General features: G+C 34.8%; 4 protein-coding genes across 4 annotated transcripts; 1 reads left to right on the forward strand and 3 right to left on the reverse strand.

Annotated features, from left to right (window-relative positions):
* Nucleotides 1-3,857: 3,857 nt before the first annotated feature.
* On the reverse strand, nt 3,858-7,869 carry LOC125077313. The gene is made up of 5 exons (XM_047689224.1): nt 7,667-7,869; nt 6,968-7,168; nt 6,081-6,285; nt 5,724-5,954; nt 3,858-5,646 (listed from the first exon to the last, which is right to left on the reverse strand). Exons 1-5 carry the CDS (start codon nt 7,754-7,756, stop codon nt 5,522-5,524), a joined length of 852 nt encoding a protein of 283 aa, XP_047545180.1. The 5' UTR covers nt 7,757-7,869; the 3' UTR covers nt 3,858-5,521.
* Nucleotides 7,870-8,611: 742 nt separating this feature from the next.
* On the forward strand, nt 8,612-14,016 carry LOC125077400 (importin subunit alpha-4). The gene is made up of 6 exons (XM_047689331.1): nt 8,612-8,885; nt 8,976-9,674; nt 11,005-11,247; nt 11,892-12,164; nt 12,572-12,748; nt 12,901-14,016. Exons 1-6 carry the CDS (start codon nt 8,823-8,825, stop codon nt 12,982-12,984), a joined length of 1,539 nt encoding a protein of 512 aa, XP_047545287.1. The 5' UTR covers nt 8,612-8,822; the 3' UTR covers nt 12,985-14,016.
* LOC125077401 (cytoplasmic protein NCK1) lies at nt 12,964-27,305 on the reverse strand. Its single transcript, XM_047689332.1, has 8 exons — nt 26,829-27,305; nt 23,795-23,988; nt 23,194-23,451; nt 23,021-23,108; nt 22,730-22,920; nt 22,488-22,638; nt 20,640-22,247; nt 12,964-12,977 (listed from the first exon to the last, which is right to left on the reverse strand). The coding sequence occupies exons 1-7, from the start codon at nt 26,931-26,933 to the stop codon at nt 22,035-22,037; spliced, it is 1,200 nt and encodes a 399-aa protein (XP_047545288.1). The 5' UTR covers nt 26,934-27,305; the 3' UTR covers nt 12,964-12,977; nt 20,640-22,034.
* Nucleotides 13,686-16,185, reverse strand: LOC125076868. Its single transcript, XM_047688591.1, has 4 exons — nt 16,114-16,185; nt 15,304-15,500; nt 14,360-14,477; nt 13,686-13,730 (listed from the first exon to the last, which is right to left on the reverse strand). The coding sequence occupies exons 1-4, from the start codon at nt 16,183-16,185 to the stop codon at nt 13,686-13,688; spliced, it is 432 nt and encodes a 143-aa protein (XP_047544547.1).
* Nucleotides 27,306-27,479: the final 174 nt, after the last annotated feature.

Below are 27,479 nucleotides of genomic sequence, written 5' to 3' on the forward strand. Positions count from 1 at the left end.
AATTCAGATAAGGATTCATAGTTGGGGTCGAAGTTATTTAAATATTCGTCAAATAAGTATTCGCAAGCCTACGAACCAAAACATACCTCGTTAAGGTTTATCAGACACGTACTTATCTTTTCATTCTATTTACCTTTATTAGATCAAACTGATTTAATATATTTATTATAAAATTATTTTAAATTAAATCAATAGAAGTTATCTATCAAACAAAACAATAGTAAACTTTAACCATTATTAATAAGTATATTAAGTTAAATGAAAATCAATAACTTTTAGACGATCTCGAAACACAAGTACCATCGTCAATCACACGCTATCCGAAGGTCGTATTAAGATATGCAAATTAACTAAACTTCCCACTGAACCACAATACAACTGCTAGCCTTTACAACTGTATACTTGTAGTTGTAGTTAGTAATCTACTACACCGAGATGCTTGACATCATAATCTACAATAAACAAACATATTACAAAACAATAGATAGTAAAGAATCATATCGGAGGCAGTGCCGTAGCTAGGTGGGCAAGAACCTGTGCATAAAAATTATGGTTTTGTCCCATGTTGAAACAATTGGACCTTGGAATAGTAGTGCAAAAACCTTCATTAAAAGTATTTATAACTCCTCGGCTTATTGCTTCCACTGGTAAACCTGGTGGGCCAAAAACGAACCCAGTAGGGTTCGTTTTTTGCCCAGAGGATCGGAATTGCAATTCAACTAGGAAATATTAAATTAATTATTATATTTAAGGACTTCATGTTAATAATTCTTATGTATATAGACATAAGAAATATATAATTCAATCAAATTCTATAAACTACCGTAATATTTGATCGATTGAAAAGATTTTTCTATCATAAACAGCAGTCGAAAGCAGCGTCGAACTTTTCCACGACAAAATTTTGAAATTAATTTTCGTCACAACACAGCGTTAGGGTAACAAAGCAAGCAACTTTGCGAATCTATTAACATTTTTGTCGAATACAAGAATTCTTATACTAAATATTAATTTTTAATTTTAGATAATAAAATTTGCAATTTAGTGCTCCTTGCCTTCTCATCTAATTAGCCTTCTCATGAAGGTACGGAGATTACCACGCTGCTTCAATGCGTGTTGGATACAGACATTGACATACGCAAGACTCCTAACGATGTATGTATGATGCTTCGTCGAGATTGGGATGAAAAATAAACTCAAAATAAATAGTAAGGTTAGTCGATCAATCTTCCGGATAGGAACAGGTGTTCATAGCATTTCATTTGGTCATCTCAACTCATTATAATGATTATAAAACATCTTATTAATTGACTTGGTGGTAGTAAGAGTAGGGCTTTGGGCAGTAACGTCGGGGTAGGTGCCACTGAGTCAGCCAGTGAAACTACAAGTATAAGGAACTTAACAGCTTGGAACCCAAGGTAAGGAATGCTTAATATTTCCATTATGTATGGGCGGTGCTGACCACTTACAAACAGGTGGTTTGTTTCCCCGCTTGCCTGTCCGCCTGCCTATAGAAAAAGGTACTTTCTTTATTATTAATTCGAATATGTATTAAAATTTAACACGAGTGCTTAGTCTTAAATAACAAGAGACTTACTGACAGTATTAGGTAAATCTAACGCAAATTTAATTTACAAACTAAATCCTACGGATTCCTTTGATTAAAATCCACTCTCGCCTCGATGCTCGATTTTCTTTATATACCTCCAGACAGCGCAGTACACATCCAATGGGATTAGACATTAAGCTGCTAATGATCATGAACACAGATATCTCCCGATCTCCGATACAATGGCCACTTATAAAGGGGGAAACATCACTGTATCGCAACGCTTTAAGATAAAGCCAGCGTACTCTTCTAATAAGATTTGCATATCTTAATACGAACCGTGCATTCCGATCTAAAGTTGAAACTAATGTAAGCTCAATAAACATAACACGAACAAACACAACGAAAGTGGAATAGTAATTTTGGATTAATAATAATTGATCGACTTAATTGACTGCGGCCGTTGTGGATGTATACATAACACGCGGTATTATCTGATGAAATCCAACTAAATTAATGTTTATCGACGCAATAAATATGATTAAGTTATAATAAACATCAAACGAATTACCGCAGGGGTTTAGCCCCCGTGTAATCGTTATTGGTAGCTGATTTTAAACAGAGCTACTAAGTACAGTACTTTAAATAAATTACCTCGACGAGGTAAATTAAAAGATTTTGATAATTCGCCATTATGAATGACAAAATAAAAACTGCAACGCATTCTTCAAAGATGACTTATTTGTAAAACTCTTCAGAATTAAATCGTTCTAATATTTAGACAACTTTTTTTTTCTTTTTAATTCAATGTCTATGTGATGTGGACATTGAAACTGCAGCCTAAATTTGATGACGGATAATCTATTTTTTTATTAACCTGACTTAGGTTTTAAACCTGGGTTCTAAAGCCTAATAAGCAAGCTACTGTGCCAAGATGAATAAATTTGTTATTTATGCGACGTATATAGCAAAGGTCCTATTTTTATAGGCAGTATTTTTAAAGACAGGACAGACAGGAGGAAAAATAGCTTCCATTATTAAATCTTACAAACACAAAAAAACCTTATGTATAAAAATGATTCTATTTGCATCACACAACTTAAATTATTATTAACTCACTGACCAGCCTGTTGTAGTACATACTAATAAAATGGTTTTTGATCCGTCTCACCCAATCATTTTTTTCGAGTTCATAATTCAGATTATGGTGATAAAGCCCTTAGGACATGTAACTATCTCGTTGCTATGTGAAACAAGGAAAATCAACAAGAAATACATTTATTAACATTACTAGACCTTAATTAGCTTTTATAACCATTGCAGAAACATTTGTACGTTAAAAACTAGAAAATTGTCATACTTCATAAAAAATCAACAATTTTAAAATACCTTTTAAATTTTTAAAAGCATGTGTATGCGATGGTTGCATTTTATTACGAAAAATACCGCAACAACGTAAAAAACTATATATCAGAAAATTCACGTGGAAATATCAAAGAATAACCATTCATGCGGCAACAATGCTGCTAGCGTGTATGCACATCAATGGCGCGAAGCCGATGGGACGCGCGCATTCTATAAAATTCAAAAATGGAACTGTAGAAGAAAGCGCGCGTCGTATATTCTGCCAAGTTTTGTCCGCGCACAATGGCGCCACCCCCGTATACGAATTTATTCCCGTTTATTTATTATTACATAGGTTTTGTACACTATTATGCATTCTTTATAGCAGAGCTTTAAATATTTACTATAGATAGATCATATTCTTTAACTTTTATTGTTTAAATATGAAGGATAAAGTATGACGCTTTTCAACTTGAAGACAGTGGCATTTATTTGTTTTAATAAAATTTTATATATGCACTATAGTTTTAATTTCAATAACGTTGTCATTGAAGTTAATATTAAGGTTTTTAATTAACCTTTTCTTCTCTAATGGTGCTAATGGGGCGTACAAAGTCCGTTAACTGAAATGGTTACAAATAAATACATCGCTGTATATTTCCCTTTGGGTTAAAAATAATAGCAGTTTTTTTCTGTTAAACTAGTCCACTTTTTGTCACATTAGAAAAACACTTATCACTAATAATATCAGTTAATAAATAAAAAAATCTTGTTCAATATTTTGTTCTTCAATAATTCACCATATACATTGCTGCAAAATTCTTCTTTATGTATTTACTTATGATTTGAGATTATGATTAATAATTTAAAAAAATGGGATTTTGTCATAACATTTTTGAAGGATATAAACAAAGATATCAAAATGAAACTCGTTTTGAATACATAGACATTTATTCTATGGCCATAAAATATTATAAACTAAATAGTGGATTACAAAGACGGTACTCATATAAGAAACGAAAATATCACAAACAATAATTACCGTCAAGTAAATTAATATAAAACTTAACTTACAAAAGGTTTCGTAATTAATTAAATTAAAATACAAACTAAATAACAGAACACATTTTACAATATTAAACTTAATTTAAAAATACATCGATATTATGATGTTAAGACATCCATAGACACGTAGAGATGAAAAACCGCCTTTCAGCGTCATTATTCTCTCTATGGTACCTAACGATACCGCTTAAATGTCTACGGCTAGACATAAAGACTCGATTTTACAGGACTTGGTCCTTATAGATAAATATTTAATATATTTTTATTACACGGATGTCCTTTATGTGCGTTCATTAAGAAATATATTAATAAATCACTAGAACAGGCGAATACACTTACATAATAAGCAACTAAATAGCTCCATTTAATCAATAATAAATGCATTAATGAGTAGGAAAAATATAATTGATTTAGATTATTAAAGCCAGCTTCTTTGATGATCATTATATTCAATTTTGAATTGTAGTATTTGACTTTATCCCATGAAATATCAATTTCCTATGAACATCATTTTTATACCATTTCAATAAAATGTTCAATTAACCATAAATAGTGCCATGACTAGTTTGAATATGATACCACCACGCTTGAGGTCTATGATAGCAAAATCAATACAAAAAAAAGAATAAAAATGTTTGCTTCGAAAAAGTTCCCAAGAAAGAATGTAATAATTATTATAACAAGAATTGTTGAAGATAGTCCTTACATAGTTGTTCACAGTTTTAAGGTATTTCTTCACCAACCGCTAGTATATTATATAGCCCATAAAAAATGCTGAATACAAAACAAAATTCATTTTTTATTGGCAATTATAAAAGTAAAATTAACTATATTATATTTATTCTGAAATAATACATTTTGTGTTTGAAAAAATAATTATCTTCATTTAAAATGATATATATGGACATTGATTATTGACTTAGCTTAAACAAAATAAAGTTAATAGGATGGCCATAATTTATAGTTCAATTGATATTCTAGGATTATATATAGACAGCAATAGTGTGCAGAAACATGTATCACGAACTAATTCTAAACATTCATATATAGATAGAATGAGTCGTGGACATAGGCATATTTACCATCCTGTTATGTAGTAAGTTACATAACGCCTTCATATATAAATATACATATTTATATAGTTCCTTCCTGTGTTATATACCTCATTATTCAACTTATTTTTAAACCAATTGCTATGCATTTATTTATTCGATAGAAAACAACGAATATTTTTTTCAAGGACAACTGTTTCTTTATTTGAATATGATGATATATTTGAAATTTTCTCTACCTTACCACAAATTCTATTACCTCCTAAGCTACATAGGAAAGATAAGTTATTTATGACTTCTATAATAAGTCACTTAGATTCCAATAGATGTTTCCAATTCTTTTTTTTTTATGTTTTTAGTGTGCCACTGTTATAAAATAGATGGAGAGATACCATTACCTAGTAGAGGCACTAATTTAGGATACGGTCAATTATAAGAAGGCATATCATTTAGCCGGGTAATAATAACAAACTCGCACCGCCGAATACCCTACGTCCACGAGGCCGGCAGTCTAAGCTTTGGTCTGCCTCTCGTACTCCAGGATCTCCGGCAAGTTGTCGATCTTGATCTCCTCGATGTGCTTGCCCGAGAACTGGATGTAGTCGTGAGTCGGCTCGTCGGCCGAGCGCTTGCGAACTAAAATTTACAAAAAATATTAATTTTACTAGTCGGTCAAATCGTGAACGCCACAGCGATGCGGCGGCGGGACGCACCGGCCTGGTCGCGGTGCAGGCGGTACACGGGGCGCTGCGCGCAGCGCGCGGCCAGCTCGGCGGCGGCGCGGCGCAGCTCCGTCAGCGCCGGCAGCGCGGCGCGCAGCTCGCTGCGCACGCGCGACACGTCGAACTGCGCGCCGCTCTGCAGGCCCGAGATGAACAGCTGCGGGGTCAGCACCAGCTCCGGCTCCAGCTCCATCACGAAGCAGCGGTCGTCGTCGATTATGCCTGGAAGGGACCGAGTCGGGCCGGAGGAGTTAATCGTTGTTATGTATGCGACCGGTGTCCGGCTCGTTTGGCTGCGGATATCCAGTTACTGGGATGAAATTTTTTATTTATATGCGTTAGGCTGACCGGTGGTGTTGTCGTTGAAGTCGTGTATGAAGTTGACGCGGTGGCCGTTGTTGACGACGGAGATCTTCTCGACGGTGTCTCCGATGTCGAGTTCCTCGTGCAGGGCGTCCTCCAGCTCGTCGGCGCCCGAGTGATCGGCGTTGATCAGCTGGATGTCGTCGGTCGACCACTGCAGCGGCAGCGTGCGGAAACCGGGGTCGATCGTCTGATTGATTATTAAAATATTAAAAATAAAAAATAAATCATCAAGTTACATCACACTTTAAAGCAGTGAAAAGTTTAAAATAACAATAATGAACAGATCATATTATAACCACATAAATGTTCATAAAACTTTAATAAAATTCTCTATTGAAACATCTGCAATATTGTATTTCATTGTAATGTTTTTTGTAATATGAAACTAATATTTATTATTAACAGCATTTGAATTGAATTATATGAGAGCATGATAATGGTAATATCCTGTTTACAAAACAGTCATAACCATTGTTTATGTTGTATACATGTTTTTGAAACATGACTGCTATTCAGCTTATGTAAACCATATAGAACTAGACTATCCTGTTCACAAATAAACTTTGTAAAGCAGTTGAATAGGAACACAATGTTTTGTCTCCGCCTTTCTATGTCGAATTTCTCACTACAAAATGGTTTCATCTTTTTTCATCTTTTTAAACTACTACAATAATATCAAAAATTTAATAGACCTTACCTTTTAAAAGTTATGCACTGCAGTGAGTAGATGAGAATTATTATGTAAAACAAGTGGTATGAAATAAGTATCAAATACATAAGCAAATGTTAACTTTTCAACAAAATTAAACTTATAAGTCATTAAGATGAAAAATTTTTATGCTTGAAAAGTATTGAAAATTAATTTAAACCTCTTTATCATCACTCGGAATCGGTATGGAGCAATAGCCCTGGTAGCGACGGATAGTAGTAGGCTTCAACATATCTCGGCATAGCAAGAGACCACCGGTGAAACCCAGCAGAGCCAGCAGAGTTGCAGTAAGCGATAAGCACATCACTCCATTGGATGAACGCTTCGGCCATTCGGGATTTGAATGTATTTCAATTTTTTCCTATATCAAAGCAGTATATCAAAATTATACTTTATATATCAAGAAGACTGTGTTTAAGCTCGAAAACTTTTAAATCTCTTTAAATCGTTTATAATTAGTTCTTCGAAGTACTCGCCAGTTGTGTATGTTCAAAGTTATAAAAGGGCGAGATACTCTATATACACATATACATTTATATATATATGGCGGAAATGAAGCGCAGTTGCACATTTTGTTAATAGGATAATATAACATAAGCTTCTCATTAGTGTACGAGTATTCAATATTAATAGGAAATCGATATTCTACTAATTATTTCTTTAAGGCTTTAGATGCGTACATCTAAGTCTATGAAAGTATTGATTTTACTCTCTATTTCACTATAGAAATATTAAGACTCATAAAAAAGATTTCTACTGTATTTAAGAAAATAATATACATATAAATTTAACTGAATCAATAAATCATAATTTGTTTGATATTTCAAAAAATAATAAATAAAAATTAGTTAATACGCACCTCATCGCCGATTGGTTTTTCAACTAAAGGAGCATCAGTAATTATCTCCGGTTTCTTTATAATTGCACTTGGTTTTGTTAAAACAGTCATGGTTAATAATTTATTCAGTACAAGAATTAAATGGAAATTATCTCAGAAAAATCTGCAGTCCGCCGTATTAATTTTATTGTATTGATCGTTGAGAAAGCAAATCAAAACAGTGTTGACTGTTAACTGGCTATTCAATGATTGCCAGCTAAGAATCTAAATTAAATCAAAGGTACTCAAAATATGAGTAGTATCGTACCGATTTGTAAGTTTATTAATTATTATAAAAAAATTATGTAATTTTATATTGTTATTGAATGTTTTGTGAACAATATAACTGTCTGTCTGTCTGTCAGTTATCTGTATTCTATACTAATAATATAAAAGGGGTAAATTGGTTTGTTAGATACATATTATTATTATGATACGTAACTCCTGTACTAAACTATGATATAAATTTTAATATTGGGCTATAATATAATTTTAAAATGTTTATATATGGTATAAATTGTATTATTATCATATCATTTTTATTATTACTAAATTGCACCCGTGCGAAGCCAGGAGCGAGTCGCTAGTTTTTATATTAAAATAGAGAACAATTATATGCATATCAAAATTATATAAAAATAAAAATGTCCACATATAAACTCATTTATAAACACGTAAATCATTTTAAAAGTTATTGTAATAAACATTTCTATTTTATACTAGTCTATAAATAAAATGATTACGTATGTGTCTATTAATAATTATATATAATTTTATATATAAATATAAAGAATATTAACATTTAATCTTCAAAATGTATTGTGCAGACGTAGCCTAAAGTATAAATAATTAAGTTTCTTTATGTATACAGCTTAAATATACCATAGACAAATTTTGATAGAAAGATGTAAAATAAATTATTTATGGCATTAAAAAAGAAAGAATTCAAGAAGATAGGAAGAAAACGGACGGTTTCGTTTTGTGGAATATTCTATGGAGAGGTTAATGAATCACCAACGCTTATAGTGACGTTAAAACATGTTTGATTAGTTATCTACATTATTCTTTTAAATTGTTTCTTTATTTCATTGTGTACTACGTATAATCATTTGGCCACCACGACTACGATCACAATAAAATGGCGACTGACCAAATGAAACATCGCATGCATGTTTTCAAGAATACTGGCAAAGATGTTGATGTAAGTATACAAATAAAAAATACGAACATAAAATTATTTATACGAAAATAACAATCTTACTGGATAACATGTTTGCGTGGGTTATTTTAGGAAATGCGCAGGCGAAGGAACGAAGTGACAGTCGAATTAAGGAAGAATAAAAGGGAAGAAACGCTACAAAAACGAAGAAATGTTCCTGTTAGTTACTCAACAGACGAGGATGACATCGATAGGACACTGGCGTCTACCGACTTACAGGAGTTGGTTATGAAAGCAGCTAACGTTGAAAACCCCGCAGCGCAGTTGGCAGCCGTTCAGCAATGTAGGAAACTATTGTCCTCCGATAAGAATCCACCGATAGACGACTTGATTAGAACTGGAATACTACCTATACTCGTTCAGTGCCTTTCGAGGACGGATAATCCGACCCTACAATTTGAAGCTGCATGGGCCCTTACAAACATCGCATCCGGTACGTCTGTACAGACCAACAAAGTTGTTCACGCTGGTGCGGTGCCTCTCTTCTTGCAATTGCTCATGTCCCCTCATGAGAATGTGTGTGAACAGGCTGTGTGGGCTCTTGGTAACATTATCGGTGATGGCCCAGTACTGCGAGACTTGGTTGTCGAATTAGGAGTGGTCAAACCCCTTCTTAGCTTCATTAAGCCAGACATCCCCATTTCCTTCCTTCGCAATGTGACATGGGTTATTGTAAACCTGTGTAGAAGTAAGGATCCACCACCACCTGTCAAGACTATTCAGGAAATTTTGCCAGCCCTGAACATGCTCATTACACACACGGACACCAATGTAAGTTTTCTTTTCTCTATTTACAAATAATAACATATTCAAATAAATAACAAAATTGCATAACAGTTAAAGTTACTTTTTAAATCATACATGTTGGTGAAAAATAAAAACTAACCATAATCTAAATTATATTATAATAATTTATTATCTATAACATTAACTTCATATTTTATAAGAAAATCAAGCATTTGAACAGTGTTTTTTATAATTGTATTATTTGAAACAGCATTACTATAACAAAAAAAATTATTGCTAACTTAATTAAGCATTGATTGAGTCTAACTATTGCACCATTAACTACTTATAAAAAAAGAAGGAATAGTGTACTATTTACACTAAAAAAAAAACACTCCTCAGGTTGTGACACTTGTACAGTGTCTTTGTTTTTAAATATGTTTATGTCCATTGTTTTTATATATTAAAGTAAAAATGTTTTAATAATTTGTTAGTATCAATAATGCTACTATTAATAATGTTACTTTTTATACTTTTGTTGTTTTGTTTTTAATTAGAACAATGGCTTACTGTAGTGTCTCATTTACTGTGTTAATAAGAGAGATTAATTTGTATCACATTTTTTCATTTTTATATATGTAGAAAGACTGGCAGATGGTGAGTGGTCATGCTACTTAGTGCCATTATCTATGATAATGGCACTAAGTAGCATTAATTATCTGTGATGAACTTAGATGTTATGTCTCTTGTGCTTGTACAATACTACATAGTATTGCTGTTGAATATTGATGAGTTGTATCTACTTAGATAGGCTTACACAAAGCCAAAGGGTTAAGGACACCAAGTAGATATTTATAAAAGCATTTTTGAGCTAAATAATAAATAAAATTAAAAAAAAATCTATTATTTTTTAGTTCTAATACTTAATATTGCTATTTCGTTCTAATATATGGGTAAAAAGAGTAAGCAAGTCTTATAGTTTTGTCAAATAAGCTTAGAGTTTATTTAGAACAGAAATGGCAACTTTGCTAAGGCTGTTTGGTGTTTTTAACTCTTTTAGTTTAAAATATATTATTTTATATCATTACCAATTACTTAAGTACAATATACTCTTGGATTTTTGAAAAAAGCTTCAAATGTCGTTATTGTTTCATTTTGTAGACTAAGTTACATAAAATGAAATTAATCAACTGCTAGATACATTTTAAGCACTATTATTTATATAAAAATAATTAGAGGAGCAATATAAATCTTATCTTGAATATTGGGCCAAAGCAAGTGACTCTTTCTGATTTGCTACCTAATTACTTTAAAAAAAGTTATTTGACACAAAAGAAAACTTGTAAATATTAATCTATGTTTATATTTATTTCAGATCTTAGTAGACACAGTATGGGCAATTAGTTATTTAACAGACGGAGGTAATGAACAAATCCAAATGGTTATTGATTCTGGTATAGTTCCAAAGTTGATACCACTGCTATCACACAAGGAGGTCAAAACGCAGACAGCCGCTCTCAGAGCTGTAGGCAACATTGTGACAGGAACAGATGAACAGACGCAAGTTGTGCTCAATTGTGATGCTTTATCTCACTTCCCGGCCTTATTGTCACATCCAGTAAGTATTTTCTTTACAGCAGTTTTAGTCTCATTGAATGAAATACATATCGTTATGCACAAAAAAAAATAGTCAGTAACAGCTTATAAATATCTTAGTCAAAGGTTTCCTACTAAAAAGCCTCTTTAAGATTATCCTCTTCTTAGAGGTACTACTAAGAGATACTCTTAAGGTGGCTTTTTAGTAGGAAATATGAAAACTCATGTCTTTCCAATCAAATCTTCATTATATATTTACATTAGGGTACTTTAACAAATGTTTTTATATGATTTTACATTCTATCAAACAACTTAAAATTAATTAATGCTGTCATCTTAGTATTTATCTAGCTTATTAGGGATATTATGTATATGATTACGAAACTGGGTTCAAATCCTGGGTAACACAAAAATTAAAGTGTAGGGTTTTTTGTCTTGAAATTCTTAATTAAAAAATTGCTCTGCTTACTTTTACTTTAACAAGTAATGTTACTTTAATAACTCAAAATAATAACATAAAGAACCAATCTTAATCTTATAAAGAACCAATGTTGTAAAATGGTGTATAAAATATTTCTCATTGTTATTATATTTTAATTTGATATAAATAAACAAACAATTAAACCACAAACTGGACAATAACATAAGTTATCTGTTAATCAATAGAAAGAGAAGATCTGCAAAGAGGCGGTCTGGTTCCTGTCCAACATCACGGCGGGCAATAAGCAGCAAGTGCAGGCCGTCATCGACGCGGGCCTGCTGCCCAAGATCGTGGAGAACCTCAGCAAGGGCGAGTTCCAGACGCAGAAGGAGGCGGCGTGGGCCGTTTCCAACCTCAGCATCAGCGGCTCCAAGGAGCAGGTCGCGGCGCTCATACAGTGCGGAGTCATCCCCCCCTTCTGCAACCTGCTCTCCTGCAAGGACACACAGGTTATCAATGTGAGTTGAACAACCATTTATATACATTTATTTATTTTTACTCTCACCTCATATTATTTTATAAAACTGTGACTCTAGAGCTTTGTGCTCATAATCAATATAATAAAACAATGTTTTAACTCCTTTCGAAAGTTTTATTTGTTAAAATTAGACAGTTGATAATGTGATGAGTATATTATGTTGATTCCTGTAAAGAATCAGTTAATGTCTCCATTATATATTATTTTTATGCAAATAAAAAAATATAGTTTTAGGTTTCTCTTGCTTTACAGTTTATCTTTAAGTAATAAAACTTTTTGTATGTAACCATTAAATTATAATGATAATTATTGTAATCTTGAAATACATTTATGATCACCAAACTAATTAACTATAAAGAATATTATAAACAAGTGTTGTCGCATCAGGTGGTGCTGGACGGACTCAGTAACATGCTGAAGATGGCCGGCGACAGCGCGGAGCAAGTCGCGACCATGATCGAGGAGTGTGGCGGTATCGACAAGATAGAGGAGCTGCAGGGCCACGAGAAGATCGAGATCTACAAGATGGCCTACGACATCATCGAGCAGTACTTCGCGGCAGAGGTCGGTCTTTGCTAGTCAGAGGATTCTCGATAATAGTCATTTTTGTTGCATCATTATATTGTACATCGATATTGTATACAAAGGAGTATCTTATAGAATGTTGTCTATTGAAGCTGTAGCATTTGTTATATTAAACTTATATATATTTTTAGGAGGAGGATGCTACGTTGGTGCCAGCCGCCGTCGACCAGGCCTTCGCCTTCGAGCCGGCGAACCACGACGCCTTCCGCTTCTGAACGCGCCGTCGCGCCGACACCACCGCGTCGCCGCCGTCACCGCCGCCACCGCCGTCACCGTCACCACCGTCACCACCACCGTCGTGTGAGGGCGCTACGACTGGATTCACTACTCACTAATGAATTAAATAATTGTGCATGCGAATCTATTTGTCGACGGTTAATCGATGTGCTTCCGATGAAATGTGTTATGAAATGCAAAACTTTCTTACTATAATAATTAATTAATTGCCCGCGAGCCGAAACAGGTACTCGATTGACTCGTCATAATAGAATCGTGTCTGTCAACGTAAAACGATGGGGATCGGTCGGTGGCACGATTTGTAAAAATTACACAGTCCAGAGTAACATTTATAGCGGCCGTGCGCGTGAACTATTGTTAAAATGTTTAAACGGTAGGCGTCCCAAGCGCCGTCTATCTTCATGTTGGTATTCAATTAATAGGGATATTTTATTGAGCTCGCTACAGAATATATTCGGGTCGCGCTCTGTATCTCGAAGAGTGAAACTTCCGACTATCGTCGTCGTCGTGTCGTTTGTTGACGAAGTTTCACAGAGCGAGCCCCGAGAGTCGCGCGCTCCGACTAGCGGAGGCCGTTAGTGTATCATAGTAGGTTCCGGTGAGTTCACGAACGAGTCTAGTTTACATGTAATCGATTGTTATTCGTTTTCTAAAATCGTCAGATATCGATAATCGAGCGTTATCCGGCGAGAGGTTCAAGGGGCGAGGCGCGAGTGATACGACTCTATTGTGATGTTTGAAAATGTTTCATTTTGTTTTTCGTTTTCGTATATTATAGAGAGGACGAGAAGTGGATAGCTTTAAAGTTAAGTGCCGCGACGTACGCGAGCGTGTACTCCGCTTACCGAAGATATGCTTTTGATATAACATAGTATTTATGTTTCGATTTTTAACCCGGAAAGCGACCGTCGTCCGCGGAAGGCCGGCGTGTCGCCTTTTATAGTTGTGAAATTATGTTCTGACATTGAACCCATTTGTAACTATATATCAATAAATTCTGTCCAATATTACTCGTATTTTATTTAATCATTGTTAAAAAATTGAAGGCAGTTTGAGTTCATCTTCGAGTGCCTCGAATGTGTTGTTTTTCTGAAAAAAGAAAAGTCAGCTTGTAACTATTGACCCGCTTTATGTTTAGTAATTAGTAAAGTTGGTCGTGTTTACTTTCATATGAATAGTTAAAAATGCTAATTATATTAATCCTCTTCCAGTCATAGAATTAGTCAAGATAAATAAATAAATTTGACATCTGGTCTAGATTTTAAAACGAATAGTCGACTTTATCCTTCAGAACTAATTAAATAATAAAATTTCCATGTGTTTATTTGATGACAACGAAATACACCAAGGGACCTTTTTTCGGTGCTCGCAAGCGAAGCAGCGCGCGGCGGGCGGCGGCGCGACCGCGAGCGGGTCCGGCACGCGCCGGCGCGCGCCGCGCTCGCAGTACCGCCCCACCTTCTGGTGGAAGCTGAGGGAATCGGGCAATTATTTGAGAAATAATTTTATAATAAAAATACTTCATGCACATATGAATATTATCTTATGACACCTATAGCGTATTCCAATTGAAGTAGAAAAAAAGTTAAACGAGTTAGATTTACGTATTTCATGATTTCCTAATAACCCAGCTGCATTGTGCACTACTGAGAGTTTATGATTAATATATCTTTATTTATAATACAACACTATTACCTTAACCACTTATTTCCACTTTAATTTTACTTTCAAAATTCCGATAAGTTTCGTCGACGTTCAAAACGCCATTTTTTCGCAAGTCCATAGTGAATATCATAGATTAATGAAGCTCTCAGCCAATGATATAACGTCAATTTGTTGTCAAATGTTGTTTATTTGGCTTTACTCCTCTTGCCCTTTGAATAGAGTATGTAGTATATACATACGTGGATAAAGTACTTATATATGAATAAGGGTTACACAGCATTCGCCATATACATAATTATAATAAATTAACATTCATCAATTAGAATAAATACATATTTAAAATTGGTAATGAACTAAATCAGAACATAAGTCCGTTACCTTAGTATCCTTAAGTAACAAGGGTAGGTATTGTTAAATAAGCAACCTTAGAGTAAGTGGCATGCGACCACCGCTATCCTTTTAACATTATTATTTATCGTATCCTATTACATATTTTTTCACTTTTACTTCAATATAAATAAATAGTCTTAAAGTAATCACAATCTATACTAAGAACAATATTGACATATTTAGAGCCAAGTTTGAGATAAAATAACTGGTTTCGGATAATCGAACGGTAGGTGCAAACGTACTCGGGCAGCGGTCGGTCCCAATGGTTGTCGAGGCGGTTGACGGCCATGACGTGCGCGAGGCGCTGCAGCAGGCTGAAGTTGTCCGCGCACAGCTTGTCGCGGCGCTCGCGCTCGCGCTGGCACTTCTTGAGCTTGAGCGCGACGTGCGGGCGCGCCGGCGGGGCGGCCGCGTCCACGGCCGCGCGCGCGCCGCGCACCTGCGCCGGCGCCGTGCCGTCTTAGCTCGGTAGGCGATACACAGCCCGATTTACATGGAGGATTTATAGTGTATATCTATGTATTTTTTTTCTGTATATCTTTATGGGACTACTTTTGCCAGTCTTTTATTCGGGACAAGACGGTAAAGATTATTATTTATACCTTTATGATATCCAATATTAATTATTCGTTGTGGAAGGAATTATTGTATTAGAACGGAATGTACTATTTACTCTACCGAACATTTACATTACAGTGCCTGCTTGCACTGATGTTCTCGCATCGTCTCACCTCTGCAAAAAAATTTTTTGAGAGGCCTATGAGGTTCCTCAACGACTATCTCAGACTTGGTCATTTACGGTATTTGCAACCCCGCATCCTGAGTTAAATAGGGCTTTTATGTTCGCATAACTAAAATTATAAGCTGATGAATATATATTTTATGTTTAATTAATAAAGTAAAACTTTCTTTATCGTCTTGTATAATAAGTTGCCTAGTGAATGATGGGAGGTGCCCAGTTAGTATTGTATAGAAACAAGAGCCTATGTATTATTATATATGTATTATAAAACTTGCTAATTATACTTCAAATACAACATAAATTAAAGTACCTTTTGTCTATGGTCCTTATATCGACGATCTTCCCAAGGCTGCACTAATAACTTTTCTCTTCGAGATAACATTATATCTACGGTTCAAACAATCACACGAAATAGACTTTTGAACCTAAATATGAGCAATGGTTAAATCGATTAAATACGATACTATGGTTTCTTGTTATACCTAGTTACTGTTTAATACCACACCATAACCATAACTACCATAACAATATGTTAGTAGTGATTGCTATAAATATAATTTATTTACTTTTCTAGAATATAAATTATACTATTTATAACCCAGCAATTATTTAATTTTACGCATATTTCTAGAAATATTCAGTACAATCAAAATTTACTTATTTACTAGGTCCTTGTTCATTTATTTACTCATTCGACACTAGAACAGAAGCTCGACCTTGAAGCCGCTACTACATGACATATTTAGATTGTCGTTTCAACTTTATATATATTTTTTTACTTTATGCTTGGCACAATTGAAAATGTTGTCATCGGAACGTATAATATGTCAAAAGCTTTTAAGTCTGTTTCATTGCTTGACTTTGATATTATATTTTGGCTAGCTATTGGACAGCTGAGCATAAAGTAGAACACTAAATCTACTATGCTATTACTATCTATATTTAATCGAATATCCAGAATTTTTCCTGCAAACTTATCGAACATATTTTTAACCCCAAACCTAAATCGTTTTACAAGTGTCTTTTTGATTATCGTAGTCTTCAAAACGATTTTGTAAATCAACTTTAGTTGTAGATCTAAGCAGTCTATAGTTACAACTTTTTAGCAAATTTAATTGCAAACGCAGCGCGCAGAGAGAATAATATTGGTTCTCTACCAATATTATTCTCTCTCTCTAAATATATATTTTACGACTGTCGACTGATTACACATAACAAAACCTTAAACAATACTATTTAATCATGGAAAGGATAAAAGAAAACACTGTCGGCAAATTAATAAATAAATTATAATGTTAAATATTATACACTGCACTTACATTGGTATCATAATATGCTCGTTACATCAGATAATTATACACGAAAACATACAAACGCGTGGTTACATACAAATAAAAAATATACTTTGTTGAGCAATATAAAAATAAAAACCGAATCACTCTATTATCTAAAGCTATATTTACTATCAAATCAATGATCATGTTACATTTAAATGAGTCTGAAACAGCTGGTGTGATGGTCGGTACGGAGGTACCACACAGAAGGATCACTTACAAGTTAAACTAAGACAGACAGCTGAAAAGCGTAGGAATGTAAGTCGGCATTAATTTCTTCACACGTGGCAATGTTTATTGATAAAGCGTTAGAAAATAAAGTCAGCAATTTATCTGTGTACTTAATTTTTAATCTTTACACAAAACCCACACAGACACTCAAACAATAATAAATTTACACTATACTTTAATTATCATCTTCAATAATACATTATTTTTCCGTGGCGCCCCAAGTATACTTTCGGTTACGATTTAATTTTCATGGGAAGACTTATTTTAGTTAATAATAAGCGATTAACGTGGTGTACCGGCGAGTGTACGGCATTCAATGGCGGCTATGGTGACCATCGGTTCAAGATATACCTATAAATCTATTTGTTCCTAATAAATTTCTAAATTACGTGAGTTATCTCGCATTTAAAAACTAATTACAATATTGAGTATAAAACGTAATAAATATATCAAAAAGATCTAGTAACTTACGATCCCTCCGCTTTGAGATATGACTTTGTAATGCCGTCTCGTAGTCGAATCCTGACTAGCAATTAATCATTATATATATATTTATATATGTATATATTATAAGTGTTTAGGAATGCGGTTCAATTTGAATAACCAAGTCATACCCCAAACGTATCACATTATAAATCAGCGTGTCGTCGAATAGACGTCTTGAGAATGATTATATCCAAAAAAAAATGTACAAAAAATTATAGATTTATTTATAAATGGAAATTCAATAAATGCATGTTATTAAAATAATAAACATTAAAAACATTCTCGACTAACAAATGTACAGTGTACGATAACCTTAATGCTACGTTCGCATACAAGATGTCTACTCTTGGTGCTCTCGTTACAACTTACAGCTTGGAAAAGAAACATTCGTAGAAAAATAAAGTCCCGTTTCGTTTGAATAATTAGCGGCGCGGCGCTGCAGTCGGGGCCTCTCGCGGAACATCACGTCTACTTGGAATCGCGAAAGGTTTACATCGCCATTATATATGGGTTACGTTTCTTGAAAGAGATAAAATCAAAACTCATCGGTACTCGTGTGGTAAATTTGAAAAACGAACTAAATAATTATATTGGTTACAATGTAATATAAATAATTGATATTTAAAATTAATGAATTTTTGTTCTTTTTTGGATTTATCGAAGTTATTCTAGTTTATCCTAATTAAATGATCGATTTGGCGTAATGGCGTAAATCGAACATTTTCCCGGCTCAAAGGGAACATAGGGACTTTTGTGAAAGAAATAAAAACGACACAACCGAAGTAAAGTATAAAATAACATTAAAAAAAAAAGAATAATAGAATACTGAAGGTCAAGGTCGATATAATTTACTAAAGAAGTTTTAACGAAATGTCTAAAAAAACAACACAAAAGCTGCCGCAAATAAACTTCACTTACAGACAATAGAACATAATGAACACTTATAGGGATTATATTTTACAGATAACATAAAAATCTGCTACTAATATTTTATATATCCACTCCAGATCAAATTAATAAATGTATATGTGTGTGCCGTCGTATTGCATTGCTAAATATTGAGTAAATCAACACGAGGTATTGGTGAGTAAAGGTTATTTAGATTATGTAATGAACAGAGGGAGTGTGAATTGTGATTATAACGTAAAGTAATGCAGTACTTCCATTACACAATGTTAGTTACAGAAATTGTATTATATACACCAACGCGTGGCATCAATACAAATTGACTTTTTTTTTTTATAGCATATACGCACTAGCGTATACGCACCTCAAGACTCTAACACTGTAATGAATGGCGTCGGCTCTTTCAGTGGAACAACAGAGATTGAAAAGTTCCAAGCAGTTTAGTATAACAAAACAGTAGGGCATTTTCATCATGATGATGATATCATGATGAGTGTGTGCAAGGTCGTGGTGTGTTTGTGTGTGTTGAGGGGGGGGAGAGAAGCGTTTGTGATGTCGGCGTGTTGACTAGCGACAGTCACGTCGCGGGACCGCGAGATTCAATCCAGACGCGCTAGTTTAAATTTTACGAGATAATTTACAAGCAATTTTGACTGTACTGATTTCTCTAAACAATCGTTATTGAGTAAACTTATCTATAGTAAAAAACTTTGTAATGTCATATACGAACTGGAACCAACTTGAAACATAATAATATTTCAACATGAATCTGAAATCAAATAGTCGGTTCCAGATTCAGATTTTAAAAGCCGAGTTCTTTGTTAATACTATTAACGAATAGAGAACAGTAGTATTTGTACGAAGAAAAAAAATTATAATATTACAAGACAAGATAAGAATGTTAATAAACTATATCACTTGAACAAGATTTGATTTTCCTAAACATTATTTATTTATAAACAATGACAAATAACATATAAATATATATTTTTATATATAAAATTATAGTTATCGTAAAAAAAAAAAATATCTAAGAAAATAAAACATTCGTATAATTTAAACTTGCGCGACACATTCACATTTGGGATTATCCTAGTTCGTTGTAAATATATATATAATTCCATCTTCCGTTCTAAGACGATTATCATAACATTCAAAAATATCGTGAAACGATTTTAAATTAAGTTGCATTCTTAAATTAGAGTTTAATTTGTGACGAAAGAATACAAAAATAAGTCTATAACAGATGCAAAATCGGAACCAATCATAGACAATATCGTATGGAAATGAGCGCTTAAACTTCACCGTTCTCATATTAAAAGCAAGTCGATAAAATATTTTTTTATTTCACTATCGTATCTAAATTATGAAACTCGTGTGTATAAATGCTATTTGCTATGTCTCATCGTAGAAAAAGATCCCCGTATCAAAACGACATTCCCATCGAGTGACTTATAATAACTTATTTGCCAAACATCACAAATTTGCATATGCATATAGTTTTTTACATACGAGTGTATATCACATGCCCGCACGAAGCACTCGACTATCTGAGCTTACACTAACACATGAATTACAGACCGGCTCAATTGCGTCCCCTTGAAAATTGACGCGATCCGCTCTAGCGATGTGCGACTGCGAATAGAGGTCCAACCGAATCAATCGATTACTGATCCGATTTATCTACATCGTGAGAATGTATACCTCATAGTAAACATTTATTGATTAAAATTTCCAAAATAGTCCAGTAATCGTTATTCGGTCATTAAAAGTTCGAATAGAATGAAAAATCGATTTTTACGAACTCGATCACATCACTATAACGTTCGTTCCCATCTAAAATAAAACGTTAGAAGAGAACGATATTAGTCCGGAGGACACGCAATTGAACATCATTGATTATACTAAATCTGTGTACACACTTGGAGTAAATTTGCTTGTTTTTTAATATAAATTGTTCAGTGTGTACGCAGGCTAATTATGGGACTATGAGTACATTACATAAAACACGGTTTATCTATATAATAAAAAAAAACATTTAAAAATTACGCTACATTACTTACCAAATAATATGATATAGAAATCGCTCTTATGTTATTTATAATAGAGAATGAAGAAGCCGTTTTTGGTTTATTATTGTAATAATTATAATATTTTGGCGTTGTATCAACGCCGTATTATTCTACATAATTATATAATTATCGGGGACTCCGGATGTATACACCCCATTTATAGAACATTCTATATGGAAAATATCTGGCGACACTGCACGTGAGCTGGTAGAACTATTGTCTGTGAACATTCTCGCTTAAATCACGTACTTTTCATAAATACTAATTTTAAATAAATTATAAATATTTCAAACAACGTCATGATTATGAGCATTATTCATCTTTGCGTCAGAAAGATGCCAACTATTCAGAAGCTTCATTAAAAGTAACTGCATATTTATTACTGCTATATAATACTATATTGTATTAAATTATGCTTCGAAAGCATCCGTTTCCGAGCCAGTTCACAGACAGTCGGCCTAACACTTCACGCGAGTGTCGGTCGCATTAAAGTAACTCGAAGTTGAAGCTTCAAAACGTCACTACGTGTGCGTTCGACGTCTAATCTAATTAATTTGCCTAAACCCAATTAGATTTGGTTTACTTGATTAGGATGCATAAGTCCGTTCAATATTTCTTACCCCTATACCTACAAATTGCCTTTAGGTTAAAATATATGAATTCGATGCGGCACTTTTCGTCTAATATTACAACGTGAAGTTATTTGTGATCGAATGTTTGATGAGATTTGGTGGTTTCATCGTTGACTAAGTCATTACCCAATTATTTTAACTAAATGCATTTCTCTAACCAAGATCAAATGACAGGGTAAGCCTCGAAATGTTTAGGCCTCATTTTTATCTATTAATTAATTATTAGAAAAAAATGACGTAACGCAATTTATACAAACCGAATCGTATAATTCGTTGACAATGTCACAAATAGTAACGTATTAATATCGATTGCTAACTTTCATAATTCGGAAAGGTCGTAACGAGTTTACCGGATTTTTAGCAAAACTTACTCTACTAACAGAGGTTTATTTACAAATTTGAATAAATATAAATTGAAATCGATCACTCAATTTTGACACGTCAATGAAGATAAGATAAGGCCTATGACATACTGAGGTATCTTTAGGTTTTCAGCTACTACGCCTATATAGTTAACTCTCGATACGTTATAATAAATGGAAGTTAGCAATCGTCGGCGGCGCGGGCCGCTCAGCACGTCGGCGCGGCGCGCGGCAGCGGGCGCACGAGGTACAGCTTCTCGCCCTGCTTGTTGGTGTAGATGGGCGCCCGCTGGTAGTGCGCCACCAGCTGGTCCAGCGTGTTGAACTTGCGCTGCCCGATGCAGTACAGGTTGCCCTCCACCTGCACCCGGAAGTGCTTGTTGCGACCCGGCGCTTTCAGGGACACCGAGAAGTCCCCGACCTGAAACCGACACCGAAAACTGTTACTCGACCGAGCCGACGGGACGCCCGTCCTGCGACGACGACTGCAGATTGTCGGGCATCATTTTCTATTTTTTTTCATTAAGTTTTGTAGCCTCGGAGATCCGGCATCCGCAGGTCCCGAGCCTGAACCGACTCCGTCAGATTGGCGATCCCGTCAGATTATGAGGGCGAGTGAACAGACTTGCGTTCGCACATGATGTACACCAGCGGGGCTCACATTGGTCTCGGAGTCGCGGATGAGGAAGTCCCCGTCGTGGCCGTGCTGGTTGAGCAGCGCGTCGCAGTGCGTGCGCGTGATGGCGCCGTAGTACCACGCGCGCCCCGCCGCGCCGCGCGCGCCGCCCGCCGCGCCGCCCTCGCCCGCCTCGCTGCCGACACGTGGCCTTTAGTATACGATTACGACACGTATACGATTCGACGCGCTCGCATCGGACCGATCGGTGCGACGTCGGCACTGACCTGTAGGGCTGCGTGAGGTAGTCCGCGAGCTCCTGCAGGTAGTTGCGGGGCACGAGGCCGATCTGTCCGCGGTTGTCCCTCGCGCGGTACCACTCGGGGTCGGACGGCGGTCGCTCGATGATCTCGAGGCGGTCGCCCTTCTCGAACGACAGCTCCTGCTCGTTGTTCGACGTGAACGAGTACAGTGCCACCTGGAAGGACGGTACATGCTGACAATTGAAAATATTAATCACCTTATATAGTCCGATCAATCTCAATGTCCTATGCGATTCTTAGAATTTGATTACTTACAACAATATCTAAAACGTTTTCCGCCATAGCGTACGTGTGCACGGTGTCCTCGTTGTCGCCCTCCTCGCTCGTGTAGTTCGACGGAAACCTAAACAAATTCAACGGTTAAATAGTCGTCGACGATAACGATGAATGATAACAATATAATGTAGAGAGAGGAGAGGGTCGCGCACCATCCCGTGTGTCCCTGGTACTGCCCCCGCCACCAGCCGTCGTTGCTCTTCTCGAGGATGAGGATGCGCGTGCCCTTGGTGAGCGACAGCTCGTCGGGCTGCTGCGCCTGGTAGTTGTACTTGACGACGGCCGTGCCCAGCGCGTCGGCGGGCTCGGGCCGGCGCGCGCCCGGCGACTCGGGGCCCGCGCCGCGCACCGGCGAGCTGTTGGACGGCAGCGTCTTCGAGCCGGAACCCTTCTTCACCTTCTTTTTGATACTGAAACGTGTGTAGCGTTTGCGTGGTAGCCGCGATTATACCTTTTCGAAATTATTTTATGTACATTACGAAATGACCGACCATCGACGTATCAGTCGTTAGGAAATATGTTTTTCGACATTTAGTCATTTTATTAAATAAGCTATGGAGCAGATGATAGGCAGTCTTTCAGCCGATAAATATAGCTACATTAAAGGGCATCTAAGTAGTTATGTAACTCGTTTCGAGTGCTCCTTATCCCACAGTAATACGATTATGTAGATAGTAAGTTTATTTTTACTTGCATTGTTATTGAAGAGGGGACTCGCAACAATTAAACATTACTAAATTAGAATCAACCCACCTATCGAAGAGCGAAGGTTTCTCCTTCTTGACATAGTTGCTGGGCACGTAGCCGGACTGACTGCGAGCGTTCTGTACGCGCCACCAGTGCTTTGAATCGTCGAGGAGAAGATAACGTTCGTTCTTCCGCAGGTCCAGCTCTTGAGCGCCTTGTGCCGCATAATCGTACTTCGCTACTACGTAGCACACGTCGTCCTGAAAATGAAAAAACATATTTTGTTTAACTTTTGTTATATGTTATAAAAAAAAAAATAGAAACATTAATTAAGCATATATTTTTATTTTTGAGTTAAATTTTTTATTTGAAATTTACTTAAATACTATGGATAACAGCATGAGTGACTTTTGGGTTTACATAACTCATGAAACACAATAACTTCATGAGTGTGTAAATTTTTTTGGTGGATTTATTATTTAGTGCATTATTATTTATAGTATAACATTTATTTATTAGTGGCAATGAATAACAAATATAAATGAATATAATGAAAATTGGTGTGAGTCATAATTTTATTATGAATCATAAATCAAAATATGGCTTCTATTTTCAAATTTAGGTAATTCTTAGTTCCAAAGTCAATATTTTATTATTACAACCTAAAATCATTAGTTACCCATTTCACACCCAATGATTTGGCTGCACATAATTACTTGGTAGTAGGGCTTTATGCAAGCCCGTCTGGGTAGGAACCACCTACTCATCAGAAATTCTGCCCCCAAACAGCAGTACTCAGTATTAGTGTGTTCCGGTTTGAAGGGTGAGTGAGCCAGTGTAACTACAGGCACATGGGACATAATACCTTAGATCCCAAGGTTGGTGGCAGATTAGTGATGTGAGGAATGGTTAATATTTCTTACAACGTCATTGTCTATGGGCAGTGGTGACCACTTACCATCAGGTGACCCATTTGTTCATCCGCCCGTATTTGGAATCGGTGGAATTTTGGAATCTTCAAATGACATTAATCATATGAATGACAATTTAATATATATGAAATGTCAAAGGTGACTAATATTAATCTAAATAAGAATTAATAATTTATTTGTAGTAGTGGCTTTAATAATAAAAAGGCCAAAATGGCCAAAAGGTTACATTTTAAACATTTTCTACTGTCAAACAAGAATACTCATTATTATTGTACCCCAGTTGAAGTGAAGGGTGAATGAGCCAGTGCAACTACAGGAACAAGGTACTACACCTCTTAGTTCACAAAGTTGGTGGTATTCTGTTGTTGAAAGCTATTTGATCAATGTTGGCCAATGTAATACCCGAGGTTGGGCCAAGCGATACTTAGTGCACTTGTGTTTATACTCAAACTTAAAAACCACCATGTAGTTGACCATATTCTGTTGCGAATAACTGTCGAAAATAATATATAAAATCAGGTCAGAGAAGGGATATCAAATGTTTATAATCTGAGTTTTAAATCAATATTAGATGGACTAATCAATAAATTGATTTTCAACCTACATCCCCATACTAAACTACAGATGTTTGCAAATCTTTTTTCACATTTCTTGTTTTTCGAATTTCATGTTAATTCTAATCCTAGTTACAAGAAAAGTATTTTATTATAATTTAATTTCAGTCAAAAGAAAAATAAGAGTAAGTATGGACAGCTAATTTTTTTTAGTAAAATGAAAGGCAGAGGTGACATTCTTGTCAATTGGTGAACACCTGGTTACTCAGGATTTAGAACTTGATTTATAAAAATGAGGAGAGGCAACCCTAAATAAAAAGGTGCATGGAGTAGTTTCCAATACAGGTTATTGAACCTATAAATTGAAGTTTTCCTACAAAGCTAGTATACGATCTGACATCTATAGATATTCTGTTAAATAAGATTGTTATGTCAATCTGTAGATTGATTATTATTTGCATTATTTATAACATTAAATATTTGTTCAATATTCTCAACCAATGTAAAGGTATAATTGTAGCTTTATCTGTGTTATTAAATTCTATAATATGTAAACAATATATAAAAAAAAATGTTTTTTAGATCTTGGCCTGTAGACTGCAAAGACATAGTACTTATTTTATTAAGGAAATATTTCAGCAACGATTTACATTAATACCTGTAATATTTTATAATACCTACTTATGCATCAGAATGGTTTTATTCATTAAACTATCGATGTGTGGCTGAAATTCACTCACTTTTTCCGGGATGAATTAAAACTGCCATACGGTTACATAATTTAAATAAAAATCAAATCTCATGTATCATAAGCTTATGGAAGGAATTCATTATTTAAGAGTCATTAAGTGGTATAATAACAGGAGTTTATTTGTATGATAGGGATTATGATTATTCAGTATCAAAATACTAATTCAATATGTATTTTTTCTATAATTTGAAAAATAATTGTATTGTGTAACATATAAGTAGTGAAAAATATGAAATAAATGCAATAATTTGATGAGAGATCTTAATCTTATTTTAAAAACAAACCAGATAATTCAGTTATACTGTTTCCTATATGTATTTCTATCATTTTGATTTTCTAGTCAATTAATAATTTAACTTTTAAAAACCTTGAGCATTTATAATGATATATTTTGACCTTAACAGAGTTATATACAAAGACACTATGCAATGCCTTCACACTCCTACACATATGAGGTAGGAAGTTAGGAAGGTTAGAACAATACAGTTAAGAGAGAGCAAAGGAAGTACTAATATTAATTAACATTAGCATAAATTGTGTAATTACAATTTACAACACATGCCATTGAACATTATATGAAATAGTTGTGTTGAAATATGTTTTACATTTCTTATGAACATTTTTACAGAAATATTTGTTTAAATTTTTAATTAATGAATAACAACATGATACCAAGAATTATATATTATAATTATTATATGTAATTCTTGGTATCCTGTTGGTATTTATCATCACTCATTTTTTGAGATATATTGTACATATAAGAGATACATTTTTGAATATTATTTTGAATTGATTATTGATTTTGTTTTTTTTTTTAATGCGAGATATTTATGGTTTAGCAGATGTATTATAAATTTTACCTGGGTGTTCTTCCCGTGCCTGGAGTTAGCCATGGCGTGAGGCGCCGGCAGCGGCTTGTTCGCCCACACCGAGTCAGCGGTACGCACCGACCGCGTCTCCAACATGACACCCGGGAACCCTCGCTCGGCACTCGCCGTCCTCACTGATACATTTCGGCCGACACCACTGCACTGCACCACACTGCACCACTACACTTTTACACTTCTTACACTATTACGAATATTGGGAACAGCTAATTCGCTGTAAAAACTTGCAATTGTTTGTAATAGGACGTGCGAAAATACGATCGAAAGCTATTTGACGATCACCAAGAGATGTATACTACGACTGCATTTCTCTCACTTTTTTAAAGCTATCTTATAAGAAAGGTACTTATTAATATTATGTTAATCCTGTATTTTTCGGTTTCTATGTAATATTCACACAATATTATCACATTTGTAATGTTTAAGAAAATTTTCACATCAGTCGGTGGGGCAGCGACGAATCAATAGACAAAAGAAAGGATTTATTTTTATTGGTCGTCCATGACATAGACAAAATGAGATTTGGGTGATTGAAACATTTTTTAGAATTAATATTTTACTGTTTAATTGCATTACAACTATTTAAGCTATTTTAAAATGCAGTGGAAGCGTTGAAGCGATATC

This window comes from Vanessa atalanta, chromosome 3 (assembly GCF_905147765.1).
Source record: "Vanessa atalanta chromosome 3, ilVanAtal1.2, whole genome shotgun sequence".
Taxonomy (NCBI): domain Eukaryota; kingdom Metazoa; phylum Arthropoda; class Insecta; order Lepidoptera; family Nymphalidae; genus Vanessa; species Vanessa atalanta.